We start from the raw sequence: 13,465 nt of genomic DNA, 5'->3' as shown, positions 1-13,465 counted from the left end.
ACGAGGAGCAAGGCTTTACTACCCTGTCAGGGGCATCAGGTTCTTTGGCCAGTAGGTGCGGCTCCCCCTTTTTCTTATCATGAGGGGGCGTGCATGGGGTTTTGAGTTTTGTCAAAAGCATGCAGGGAGGAAATAAATGAGAAAGAAAAAAAAATCTATCTTCCCCTGCTACACGTCTAGGGGGGAGAAGAGAAAATAACAATGTCGCTCAAAACAATATTATTTTGTTTTTTTTTTTTTTGAAAAGCATAAAACAATATTATTTTTTGACAAAACACGCTATTTCATTTAAATATAATGTCAACACGTCAACTTCCAAATCAATCATGAATTTATCTTTTGTTCCTTTCAATTGCGTCGCTTCCAACTTCAATCGTTGCCTTTATAGTTAGTCGTCTTTTCCACTTTCATCCTTAGTCTCTGATTTCTTCAATTAAGTTTCTAATTGGCTATCAAAAGCAATTAACCCCTGATTTGACCAAATCAACTCTAAAAAATTATAATTTAACTGCAAAACTTTAATTTCTTCTAATTAAAATTGAAATTAACTTAAAAATCATTTTTTTCTTGAAATCTAACCCTCTATAAATTTAATTAAACCTTCAATAAAATCCAATTAAATCCACAATCATCCAATTTTAGACTTTTCTCTTCAAATTAAATTTTGTTGGAAACTTTTCTCTTCAAATTAAATTTTCTTTTCCAACATGACTGATCATTCAAAGATATACTGTCAAAATTTTAATCTTCGTATTTTCATCCTCTTTAATTATTTTTTCTGACCATTTTCTTAGCGCTCCCACCTCTTATTATTTTTTCTAATTTCTTCCGGCTATATATTTATTTATTTATTATTACATACTTTTTTATCTTTTCATATTTTTTTATTTTTTTATTTTTTATTTTATTTTTATGTGAAGATCCAAAAATAAGTTGCAACAATCATTACTAAAAGAATACTAGTGAAATACCATACATCACGCATTGGTTCCTGGAAAGGAACACGACCCACGTACCACTAAACCAAAATAAAACCTTGTATTAAGCTTTTACATCAATAAAACACAATACAATAAATAAAACAGGTACCGAAAATTATCTGCTCTGATCATGTATTTGTGGTACAATGAATAACCACAGTACCAGGATTTACAGCATTGAACATGGACTCTCGTAATCCTAGGCCTAATCCAGATACAATCTAAACTATAAATGAATATGCTATACAACAAGATGTTTGTATTCTCTAAGAATTGGGTAAGGTGTGCCTACAAAATGGTGTTAGCGGATAGGAAACAATCAGATATAATGTTACTTCCAGGTGAATTTCTTATTGGCTATTGATTTATTTTTTTATTTATTTTGAGGTAAGAGCTGCATTTACAAACATAGAAGGCTGTAGAAAACAAGTGGTATGAATGCGTTATCAAGTTGTGCTGTGGAGGCCTCCAACAAGCCACTCACTGTTACAGCTAGGAGAAGAGAGATCCAATGCTGCACAAAGTAGTACAGAAAACATTAACAAGTTGTGTACGCACGCGCGCGTGAGAGTGAGAGAGAGAGAGAGAGAGAGAGAGACCTCAGTAAGAAAATATCCGGTGGATGCTAAATGCGGAAGCAATACCGAGCAAGCAGCAAGGACTGATGTTATACCAGCTGCAGTGCCTTCAATGGTTTTCTCTAGCCAGTAAAAGAGTTCCAAGCATACTATCAGAAATATATCAAAAACACTAATAGACCAAGAATTAATCATTCTAAAGAGTACTTACTCCCAGTTTTGCTCCACCTGAGAACACCATATTTGTGGCCAACCATTGAAGCCTGAATATTAAAGCAAAGCCATCTTATTAGTTTTCAATGACGCAGGGCTATTGGTGAACAATAAACATGAATAATCTAATGGCAGACATAAACAAGGGCCTACATATGATATTACCAAAAATTCTAATACTCCATATCCATCCACCAGATATACAATTATATTAGAATTTCACTGGTAAAAGCTTCTACAAATATCGTAAGTTCATTGAATCAGATATTTATATGATATACAGCTCTATCTCAGTGGCCAAAGGGCCACTCGTATCCTCCGATGTGAATAATCTTTTATTGTCCAGCTATTATAAATGAATAATATCACTCACAACAAGAACCTAAAAATGAACCATAAATCTGAAACTCAGCACAACATATGACTTGCTAAGTGTACATTAGAATGAATTCCCATAAAACAGGAAACATAAAGCAAGATACTACCTAGCTCCAGATCTAGTTTCCTTCTTTCAGGACAGAAAGTTGCATGAAGGAAATCCACCTTTTGTTCAAAATGACATCTGATTTGCTTTCAAATTGCCTAGAAGGATCAGCTTGGATGGGAAAGGTTGAAAATAGCAAACCAAGTTCAATAGGAATGAGAAACTGCTTTAAGGCCGAAGAGTTTTTATCAAAAGTTCCAAGAAAGGGTACTGAAACATGCATCACAAACCTCTCCAGCTTGCAACCATGTGGAATAACTATCGCATTTCATTACTTCATACCCCCTCATAAAGCTTATTTAAAGGTTACAATTGTTGTCCTGTTTATTAACCAACTCAGTTTTATAGAAGGCAAATGCATGCTTGTAACTTATTGGTTGGATGTGTTGAATGATAACTTGAAGAGATACAAATTGACTAGAAACATGAAGCATATATATATATATATATATGTATATATATATATATATATGTATGTATATATATGTATATGTATGTATATATATGTATATACAAATTGCTTGTAAACCAAATTGTTACCAATAAGAAACATGGAAATAAGCTCACTCACCATTGTATCCCCAATTCCAAGGCTCAAAATTCCAGCAAAAGGAGCAAGGGGTCGATCATTGTATCCAGAAGACATCCAGATAGGAAGTGCACATCCCAGTAAAAGTGAAAAGTGGCTAAAGAATAAGAAATAATAATAATAAAAATAAAAGAGGAAAAATTACTCATCTGCATTAAACATTTGTATTACGAAGACAAAGTGTGAGGGAAATAACTAGTCATGCCTGACAATGAGGAGGTCAGAGTCACGGTGGTCTGTGAAAGCATTCATAAATTCATGTACAAGCTGTCCCAAAGGCCAAATTCTCCAAACCTGACCACAAAAATGTATGGCAAAGATAAATAATTTACAGGAACATAATGATACTCAGGAGTTATTCAGAACTCCTTGAGTTGTAATCTTTCACTCATGTACACATAGAACCCACCATAAAAATTATTCCAAGGGTCCCACCTCCATGAAAGAGAGAGTAGAACTCCTGGTGTAACCAATAATTTTCTTAAACTCAGAACTATATCACTGATTATAGTCACCAGGATTGTGATACAGAACTTGAATGTAAACCAAAAATATAAATTCTAATTTCTTGAAACCAGGATCAGATTAACCAACCAGTTTCAGGTAACATATCTCATGCATGATGCTGGAATTGCAATTAGAGAGACATGCTCTCATCTAGACTAAAAATGACTTAGCGAGTGCAGTTGTTGACATGACTGGAAAGCATAGCCAGGTCAAAATAAAAATGAAAGTTAGCATATGGTAGAATTCATGGGACAATATAGAGGTTGATTAGTACATATTATTATGATAATTTGAAAAAAGGAAACTACAAAATTTAATGCTAAACATAAATAACAGAAGACATTATTAAACTAAAAAGTTCTACAGTGAAGTAAATGCCACTGCAATTTTTAAGAAATTCTCAGCTCCTCTTTTCCACCAACAAATAACATATCTTTTAAAATTGCTCCTCCCAGCAATATTGACCCTTGGAACATCACTTTCAACAAAATGATCAACTTTGTAATCATCCAAGCTGTGTATAAGAATGAAAATGTCAATACAATACAATACAATCTACACATTCAATCAACTTACTCGAATAATTTCCAAAGTCAAGAAAACTGCCAAGGCTGCACCAAATGCCAGATCAAGAAACTTAGGCTGAAAACAAACTTACATCAGCAGTGTATCCAAGAAATCAACAATAGAAACAACGACCACCAAAACAACCAAAATGATGATCAATCTTTTATTCCCAAATTACCTGTAAGATAACAGCAGGCAGAAACATTAAAACAGCCATTAGATGGTAGTACTTTCGAAGAAGAATCCTCTCAATCTTACTATTCTTGGATATGTTATAGAATCGCAGAACAGAAAGATATATCACAAACACCCAATAGAGACAGAGTGATAGTCTTTTAACTGGTTCCATAAAAACAAATCTAACCACCCTGTTAAAAAACATATGATGAGAATATATTCGGAAGAATTATATGGATATAATGGATTGCAAATATAAGAACAAGACTGTGATTCCTATTTCCTAGCCACAATTATTTCAAGCATCACTACAGTGCAAAATAACCCTACGGTTCACCCTAACAGGGTGAGAGACACCAATTGCACTACAGAGATGTCCAAGTTCCAAACCCCAGCAACACAGCCTAACCCATCAGGAAGGGGGAAAGACCCAAACATTTTGATCAAAATAACATTCAACTCATGCAACCCAAAAATCATGAACTATATATATCACTGAGATAATATGCCAATCATCTACCAGTTCATTATTAAGCCAATTTAATCAAGATAAAATATTTTATCTTCAAATGAAATCAGAATGAGAAGAAAATTCAAGCAGTTACAAAATTTTATACAGAGGTAAATGTTGAGGCAAGTAATAATACCACAACAGCGGATGCATGTCAAAATCCTGTACAAACTGCATCCATGAAGGGATGATCACAACAATCAAAAAACCAAGGGAAGCAAAGAATATAAGAGATTTCCCTTTCTCACTACATATCCTTGCTCCAAAGTAGGTTGATCTTGAAAAGCTATCCCATCCACAGAGCAAATATTTCAAGACAACTATGTAGAGGAGAAGGCCAAGAAGTAGACCCTGGAAAGAAGGGGGGGGGAAAAACCACAAAATTCATAGTCAATTCCTCAATTAAGGATGATTATCTTTATGGATAAATCCACCAGTAGCAAATCAAACCTGAATGATAATGCCTATCTCACTTCTCCTAAATCCATATTGCATAAAGACTAATTCTGATGAAGTCATGTATCCATAAATCTGTTCAAACAACACCCATTACCATGATAAAGTAAAAACTCAGGGCTTAATCCAGAGGGAAGAGTAGACTGTTTTGTACAGAAGAGCACTAGCCTTTTCAATGGTATGGGCCAACATGTCACCAAAGTAGAGTACAAGACCCACAGTCACCAGAAGTGCTTCCCCTAGAAAGACCAGGGAAAGGGATGATTGCCAACAAAAGAACCAGACATTGTTAATGTGAGTACATCACCAATTATAAAAATATAAAAAGGAAACGTGAGTTCCTTAGACAACAATGCAGTTTCATCGAGTCAGGGATACATGAAGGACATTTGTCCAATGGAATTCCAGCAACATCTGGAGATTTAAAGTGGCTTCGAAATGTGTGTTTTTAGATTCTGACAATGATAGCCGCTATGATAAATAGGCATGGTATTCATGGACACATTGAAGACACCACACTGTACAAACATCTCAAATCAAACTAAGCAACAATAAAAATCTCATGGAATGTACAAACATGCTATAAAATTTCCATTGCGCAAGCAAATCACTAAGCTTATAGAAACAATTGCAGAAACATGATACTAAACCCACATGGAGAATTATCATGCTCTCACTAAATTTTTGCCAGTAAGCCATAGGTTTATCATACAGAGGTTTAATACACCTCCTACCAAATTCTGAAAGAAACATAAAGCAACACAATTGTAAATTATACAAGACCTTTGTGGTTACCAAAACTGATAAAGCAACACAAAATTATAATAGCATTACAAACTCGCTATCAACAAGATAGGCCAACAGCAAGCAGTAAACATACCAAAGGAAACGCATGAAGGAAAGGTATTAAGGAGATGCTGCACCAACTCAACAGCTGTGAATCCATGAAAAAACACCCACAAAAGTTTCAATATTGCATGCACACCTGCAAATAGAATAAACAAAAACAGTAGAAGTGAATAAAAGTTCCAGGCATGCAAATATTTATTAGACAAATGACAAACTACTTACATACTTACCAATAGTACTACACAAAAATAATAGGGCAGCACCAATCACAAAACATACTAGGCCAAACTTAGCATTCCATGCCTGACATGAACGGCTTCGTGTATTGTCCAATGTAAGTAAGCAGAGCACCGTAAGCACAGTGAAGCAGCTACCAAATGCAGCCCAGTATTGCATCGCCAGGTAATTAAGTTCTGCATAATGAGTCGAATACAACACATGACCAAGCATTTATATCATAGATCAATATCATAAAATATACTCCATATATATGCGTGTGTGAGTGAGAGAAAGTGATAACTCCTAATTTCTCCTCTGCATTTGTAGCAAAAGTAAATTCCCCCATAATTGAAAAAGTGTGAGCCAAACAAGGCCAATCAATAATCGTCTTTGATTTCCATCCATTTTACGCATCACATGAGTGGGAAATTGACCGTTTTTCTACAAAAACAAGGGAAAAGTGAATTCATGTGATGCATATAAAACTAGTGGAGACTGGCAATCATTATCAGTTGGCCTGATTTAGCCCACATATGAAACACGGAGGGGAAATTGACTTTTCACTACAAATACAGGGGAGAAATAGCAATTGCTTCACTCTATAATTTCATTAGCAATTGTTAGTACCTCCAGGATGAACTTGATGCAATGAGAAGGCTCTTGATTGCTGTATCAATTTTGAAAGCATAAAAGTTGGTAATGTAACTGCACCTAATAGCAGCCCTGACGAAGCACCTGCCCTGAATTCAAATGTAAATATCATTAAACCCTAGCTTAATCGATAAGGTCAATTACAAAACACAAGGTTTCAGAAATCACAAATTAAAATTCAATTTAATGATCGCCGATTAAATTAAGCAGGAAACCCTAAAGGTAAGAAGTACCTGGTTTTGAATTGAGACAAGGAAGTGGATGTCTCGACACGGACCTCGAGGGAGAGAGCAAAGAGAGCGAGCAGAGAAAGAGCGACGCCGTGTAAGAGAAGAGAAAGAGGGAGAGAGAAGAGGACGATGACAATAAAAAGCGTAACCACCGCTCTCTCGCCGTTAAGTAATTGCGAAAACGAGACAGCGGCCATGGCCACTCCGCTGTCAAGCTAGAATCGAAAACAAAGGATTCGTTTTGATTGAGAAAGGAAACAGAGGAAAGAAACGGTGTCTTTTTTTTTCCTCGAGAAGGAAGGGGTTGAGGCTCGGAGCCGTCGGGTGGAGTCGCTCGGTTAGGTGGCTTGCTCGGTGACTCAATTGGTGGGCCCCACCAATACGTGTTTCAGTCAATGATAGGATTCCACATCAGCTGCCACTGTTGTTCTCCCACGCTGGTTTTTTATAAAGTCGTTTTCGCCAGTAAATTATAATTTAGTGACTAAGCTTTATAAGAAGAACTTAAATAGTCCCTGTAGTTTCATATAGTAAGTAATTAACCAATCCGGTGTTCAACACAGTGGTTAGTCCCCTCTTTTTCCTATGTTGAACTAGTTTACAAGCCCGTACCATACTGTTTGTCAGATCAATTTTTTTAATATAATAAAAAAATATTCCAGTTATAAATAATTATATTATATTATATTTAAAACATCAATTTTAAAATCTTTTAATGATATCTTATTTAATTTGAGTTTAAAACCAAATAATATAAGAGTTATTATGACTTGAGAAAATTGATTTGGTTATTCAAAAAGTAATTTAACTAACACTAAAAATAAATAAAAATAAAAATAAAAGAGAAAAAATAAAATTAACATAAAATAATTTTTTAATTCAATTTTTTGTTTAGTTATAATTTAAAATTAAATTATATAAGAATTATTTTGATATAATAATCACTTCAGCTAATATAAAAGTAACTTATACAATTGTTAAAAAATATGTAATAATAAAACTAGAAAAAAAAATGGAAAAGGAGATGGAACAATTAAAAGGAAAAAAAAAGGTGAAGCGTCATTGTATATTAACATGAATAGAGAAATTCTATTATATTATTTTCCTCATTACGCTGAAAGTGAGATAAAAGAAATTAACATAAAAAAATAATATTCAGGCTAGAAATTCTTTAACATGGTTATTAAATTCATTTTAACAAGTAAAACTTAAAAAAAAAACTTATTTTATATATGAAATTACAAGGTTTAAAATAATTATTTAGTTATTAATATGTTAAAAAAATTCAAGATTAACTTGAGCTAACTAGTAAAATTATTAAATTTAATAAAAATTATTTTTTATTTAATTTAGTTATACAATAAATAGAAAAACAAGTGCTTAGCCTTTTCTGAATTATTATAAGATCAGTTTTGTTACAATATATTATTTTCAAATATTCTTAAAAAAAAAAACCCTTAAAATGGGTCACATAAGCAAAAATAAAATAAAATAAATGAACGTTGAAGATAAAAAAAAAAAAAGAACGAATAAAGTTTCCAAATAAATAAAGTTTCAAAAAAAAAAAGAATGAAAAGAAACAAAAATTAGACAAACATGAATAGTAGAATTCAAACCTGTCTGGGAAAGAAAAGGAAACCTTCAGTCAATTATTTTGACCATTTGGATACATGGGCAATTGTAGATACACCTGCTAATTTTTTCTTCAAAAAATATTTGTCTTTTTAAAAACAGAAGTGGAAGACGATGGTCTGCTGTAATCCAGATTCGGGGTCACCAATGGAGGCTGGAAAATTATAGGTTGTGTTTTTTCTTGTTAAAAACTTATTTTTCACTATATTTTCACATAAAACCATTGAAATAACACCTCTAAAACATTAAAAAAAATACCTATCAACAAAATAAAAAAAAATAATAATTTAAAAATACAAAATTAAACAGGCTAATATTTTTCTTTATTGTCCTATTTATTTTTTCAGAAAATATTAAAATTTAAAATAACCATCATCAAATATTTTTTGCTGAATGTATATTATAAACATCAAAATTGACCTTCATATGAACGCTCGGCTTTCTCTTTTTTTTTTATTCTAGAAATTTTTTCTTTTTTCTTTCTAACTCATTGATTAAAAAATAAAAAATAAATAAATTTTTGATCTAGAATCAAATTTTTAAAAAAATATAAGTACTATTAAAGTTAAAAAATGAATGTTGGAGGATGGAAATGGTTTTTTTCAACAAAGTTTAGATGATTCATAATATTTCTTCATGTTTCACAATGGGGTCCCCTGTCATTTAATATTTCTTTCATTAAGTAATTTTGACAAGCTGGATACTAAATTGGATATGGAAGGATATAATTAAAAAATAATAAACTGTAATAACTAAATTAAAAAAAATAACATCATTTTATTGTAAATTATTGCAATGAAATGCCAAGCCGTTTTAATATATAACTAGTTATGTTGAATGTGCATTGTCACGGGCCAAATAATTTTTTTTTAAGTGATAGGTTAAAAAAAATTTAAGTCCCAAGACATTTGTTATATTAGTAATTTAAATATTTTAAAAAAAACAACAATAAATAAACTAGAAAAAAAATTAAAAAGAAAAACAGCACACTCCAATCTATTCAAATTATCAAACAACTCAATACTAACCTAGCTTAAGAAAAATAAAAAATAAAAAAAAGTTGAAGTTTTTTTTAAAAAAAGGTATAAAAAAAGGAAACCAAGCAAACTGAGTTGAACTTTTTAAATCTAATTTAATATAAAAAATTTGCAACTTATTAAATCATGGGTTCGAGTTCAATTAAAAATTTTAAATATCATCTAATTTAATTTTAAAAGATAAAACCATTGAAAAAACTATTAATAAAAAAAACTTGCAAAAGAAAAGGAATAGCAAAAAAAAAAAGAGGCTAAAATCTCATAGGAAAAAACTCAATAAGGATGAAATCTAAAAAAAATTATCACAAACAAAAAAATTATAATTAAAAAAACTATGATCAAATTTACTTACAGATTAAAAAAGATAGCGATAAAATAGAAAAAAATTGTTAAGTGTTAATTCAATAGAATCAAACTGAAAAAAAAAAGTTAAAAAAAAAAAGAGAATTAAATAAAAAATAACAAAATAAAATTTTAAAAAGGGATAACAAATAAAACAATATAAATTTAGAAAAGGGGGAAAAATAAGGCAAACCTCTCTTAAACTTAATCTAATCTCTAAAAGTTGCTTCTCGTGAATATTTTTACCAAGATTCAATCAAAAAATATAATTCTCAACTAATTTAATTTTAAAGGATGAAATAAGTAGAAGAATATTAAAAAACAAAAACCTTCAAAAGCAACAAAAAGAATGAAAATAAGATTCAATAGAAAAAACCTTAAAAGGACGCAATTTAATGAAAAAAATAAAAATAATATCAAATAAAATAAATATCAATTAAAAGAATAAGGATCAAATTTTAAAAATTAAAAAAATTATAGGGAATGAAATTGAAAACATTTGTAAAAATAAAGCAAACCAGAACAAGCAACCTAAACATGATCAAATTTTAAAAAGCTCACAACTTATAAAATCCTATATCTGAGTTCTATAAAAAAATTTATTATGAGTTAATCTAAAAATATATTTTTTTAAAACATGTTAGAAAAAAAAATCGTGAACGAACTCAGTAGCCAACTTGGATCAACAAATGAAACATATGATCTAGGACATAGAATTAAGTTGACCCTATAAATTTGAAAACAAAAAAATACCTAAAAAATATTTGAAAACAAATGCTTTTAAACTTTAATTGAAAAATGCTTTTTTTAAATGCTTTTAAACTTTAATTGAAAAATGCTTTAGTTACTAAATTCGAAAACAAATGCTTTTTTTTTTCAAAATGTTTTTAAATTGCATCATCTCTTTAACTCATTAATTGAAAAATTGACACAACCAAAAGATTAATATCTTTTCCCAAGTGCAGGAGTGTCGAAGTAATAAATAATCCGGTAAGACTAGAGTCGAACCACAAGAAGGTTTGGAAACCACACACAAATGAGGTTCCAATCAAATTATAAATTGTTAACATGATTATATTAGTTATCTTATTCGATTAATGTTAATACTTGTAAATCTCGTTAGGCATTCACGATTATAACTTATATTAACAACAAATCAAGTTCTTTTCATAGTTCAGGTGTCGGTTATACCATACAGTATGGGCTATGAAAGTACCAAGCATTTGTTGTACCAAGTGTTATACAACATAAATTTAGATTAACCATTTAACAAGCAAAATATTAAAAGTGAACAAGATAACAAATACAAAACATGTTAGCATCAAACATTAAAGTCCATATGAGGATCACCTTTACATAATAAACTTAGCTAAACATAATAAAAGAAAGAAAAATAAATAAACAAAATAAGAACATAAATAAGATAAAAGTTAACTAAGTAAAGGAAAAGAAATCAAAGGCATGAGCTTGATATTAATGAAAGCAAAACTTAAGCATTACAAAAATACAAAGAGAGAAAGCAAGAGAATGATCTTGATTTGGTGACCAATATGTCTAAATGCATGGCTTATGCCTCCTTTTATAGGCCAAAATTGGGAACTATTGATTTGATGGCTAATTGATGAGTGAGTGGTCAACTCTTGACTTGGTGATAATCCTTATCTTCACTTGTCTACCCAAAACGTTATTGATAACGTTAGAATTGGAACCATTTGAAAACATCAAAGTTGTAAGAAATTATCTCAGCTTTCTAAAAAAAAAATGGAGGTCATTTGAACTTCTAGAACTCCAGATATGGGTCAAACACTAAACAATATTTTGATTGTAGGACAGATTCAGACTTTTTTGATGTTGCTGCAATTTGGATTTAAAAATGGCCTTTTTAAATCTTAGACTCCATATGAAAGTTGTAAGCTTATGTCTTACCTTTCCATCCATGTAAAGTAAACTTAAATCCGAGATCTACAGCTCCATATATGACCCAATTACCAAACAGTATTCCAGTTTGGACTGCACCAACATTTCTTTTCTAAATTTGGTCATCTCTTTGTCATTTTAATTTCAATTCTTAAACTCATCAATCAATCCTTTTATTTATGTGATAGACCTGCATTTAAAATGGACATTTACCATAAATTAAAGGTATCTTATATTATTAGATATGTTATTATAAAACGTGCTTTAGTTAAGGAGTTATTGATACTTTAAGTGCAAAATAATGATATAAAACCTTGATAAAAATGCACTTTTAAATACTAATTACTTAGCTAATAATTCCTTTATAAATCTCACAATTAATTAACTACTGGCAAGCATTCTTGCCACTGAAAATTCACATATCTAACATGTATTTAATTTTAGTCTTGATAGTTTATTTACCATGGTTTAAAAATATTATAACAAAATATGTTTCTCGTGATGCATCTAATATTCATGTCAATTTCTATTCACTTTTTTACATTAGACAAAAATAATTTGTCATCATTGGCCATAAACTGCACATTGTTGCTAATAGAATTTCATTTGATTGTTATACTTGCCATAAAAATTATATTATGTTCATAATCATATGATCCTCTTTTTACAACACATTTTCTTTATTTATAAAAAAATCATCAACATTGTCCATGCATACAGTACATGATTCATGAATCATGTTAACTACATTTTGTTTTCCAATTTAAAATACAATAAACATATATCATCCTAACTTTGGCGAGACCGTATCCCAATGATCAATAATTTTTTATTCAAGATATCTAATTCGAACATTTAAACTATAATATCATCTTCTTCTTTTTTTGTTTCTTTTTCTTTTTTCTCTTTCCTGCAGTCATCTATCCTTTCGTTAGTTGGATTTACCAATTTAATTATAATACCATGAATTCTTTCTCGATGACAAAATCTTTGTCTCAATCCTTTATGAGGATCAACTTCTTATATATTCAACTTCAATAATTAAATATTAATACCATAAACATAATTTCACCATCATAGTTTTATTGTAACAATTTAATATTATACAATGTTTTATTAATGGCTTGATGAGTCCATAACTCATGCATTAACACTTTCACACAACCACCAATCTAACCACACATTCCTCAATCATCAATGTTTTTGACATTACTAGCACCAAAACCAAGTAACTAGCTCTTCCATTAACCTAATTGCCAAAGCACAAGTTCCTTCCTTAACCCATTTACTAGGGAATTAGTCGTCACTGCCTAAACTGGGCACCAAATTCCATCCAACATGAATCACCAGTATTCCATCCTATAAGATCACTAGCCTACAGCCCAAATTAGGCACTAGATTTCATACAATAGGAATCACCATCATTCTATCCAGCAAGATGATTAGTACTTAAAAGTGCATTTTTATCATGGTTTTATATCATCATTTTGCACTTGAAGTATCAATAACTCATTAACTAAAGTATG

At 30.7% G+C, this 13,465-nt stretch overlaps 1 protein-coding gene across 2 annotated transcripts; it reads right to left on the bottom strand.

The window, feature by feature from the left end:
* Positions 1-1,021: 1,021 nt before the first annotated feature.
* LOC105111193 (phosphatidate cytidylyltransferase family protein) lies at positions 1,022-7,348 on the bottom strand. 2 transcript variants are annotated; one of them, XM_011006484.1, is made up of 14 exons: positions 7,015-7,339; positions 6,758-6,870; positions 6,142-6,324; positions 5,943-6,047; positions 5,231-5,301; positions 5,057-5,137; positions 4,743-4,957; positions 4,097-4,286; positions 3,928-3,993; positions 3,050-3,138; positions 2,827-2,941; positions 1,770-1,821; positions 1,580-1,680; positions 1,022-1,494 (listed from the first exon to the last, which is right to left on the bottom strand). In XM_011006484.1, the coding sequence occupies exons 1-14, from the start codon at positions 7,206-7,208 to the stop codon at positions 1,381-1,383; spliced, it is 1,689 nt and encodes a 562-aa protein (XP_011004786.1). In that variant the 5' UTR covers positions 7,209-7,339; the 3' UTR covers positions 1,022-1,380. The 2 variants fall into 2 exon arrangements, with proteins under 2 accessions (XP_011004786.1, XP_011004788.1); XM_011006486.1 differs by lacking the exons at positions 1,022-1,494; positions 1,580-1,680; positions 1,770-1,821 and adding an exon at positions 1,840-2,698 and having other exon boundaries at positions 2,770-2,941; positions 7,015-7,348.
* Between the last annotated feature and the right edge of the window lie 6,117 nt (positions 7,349-13,465).

Source organism: Populus euphratica, unplaced genomic scaffold (genome assembly GCF_000495115.2).
Source record: "Populus euphratica unplaced genomic scaffold, PopEup_1.0 scaffold283.1, whole genome shotgun sequence".
Classification (NCBI taxonomy): Eukaryota; Viridiplantae; Streptophyta; class Magnoliopsida; order Malpighiales; family Salicaceae; genus Populus; species Populus euphratica.
Note: the sequence above shows the minus strand (reverse complement) of the source record. Positions and strands in the feature narration are given on the sequence as shown.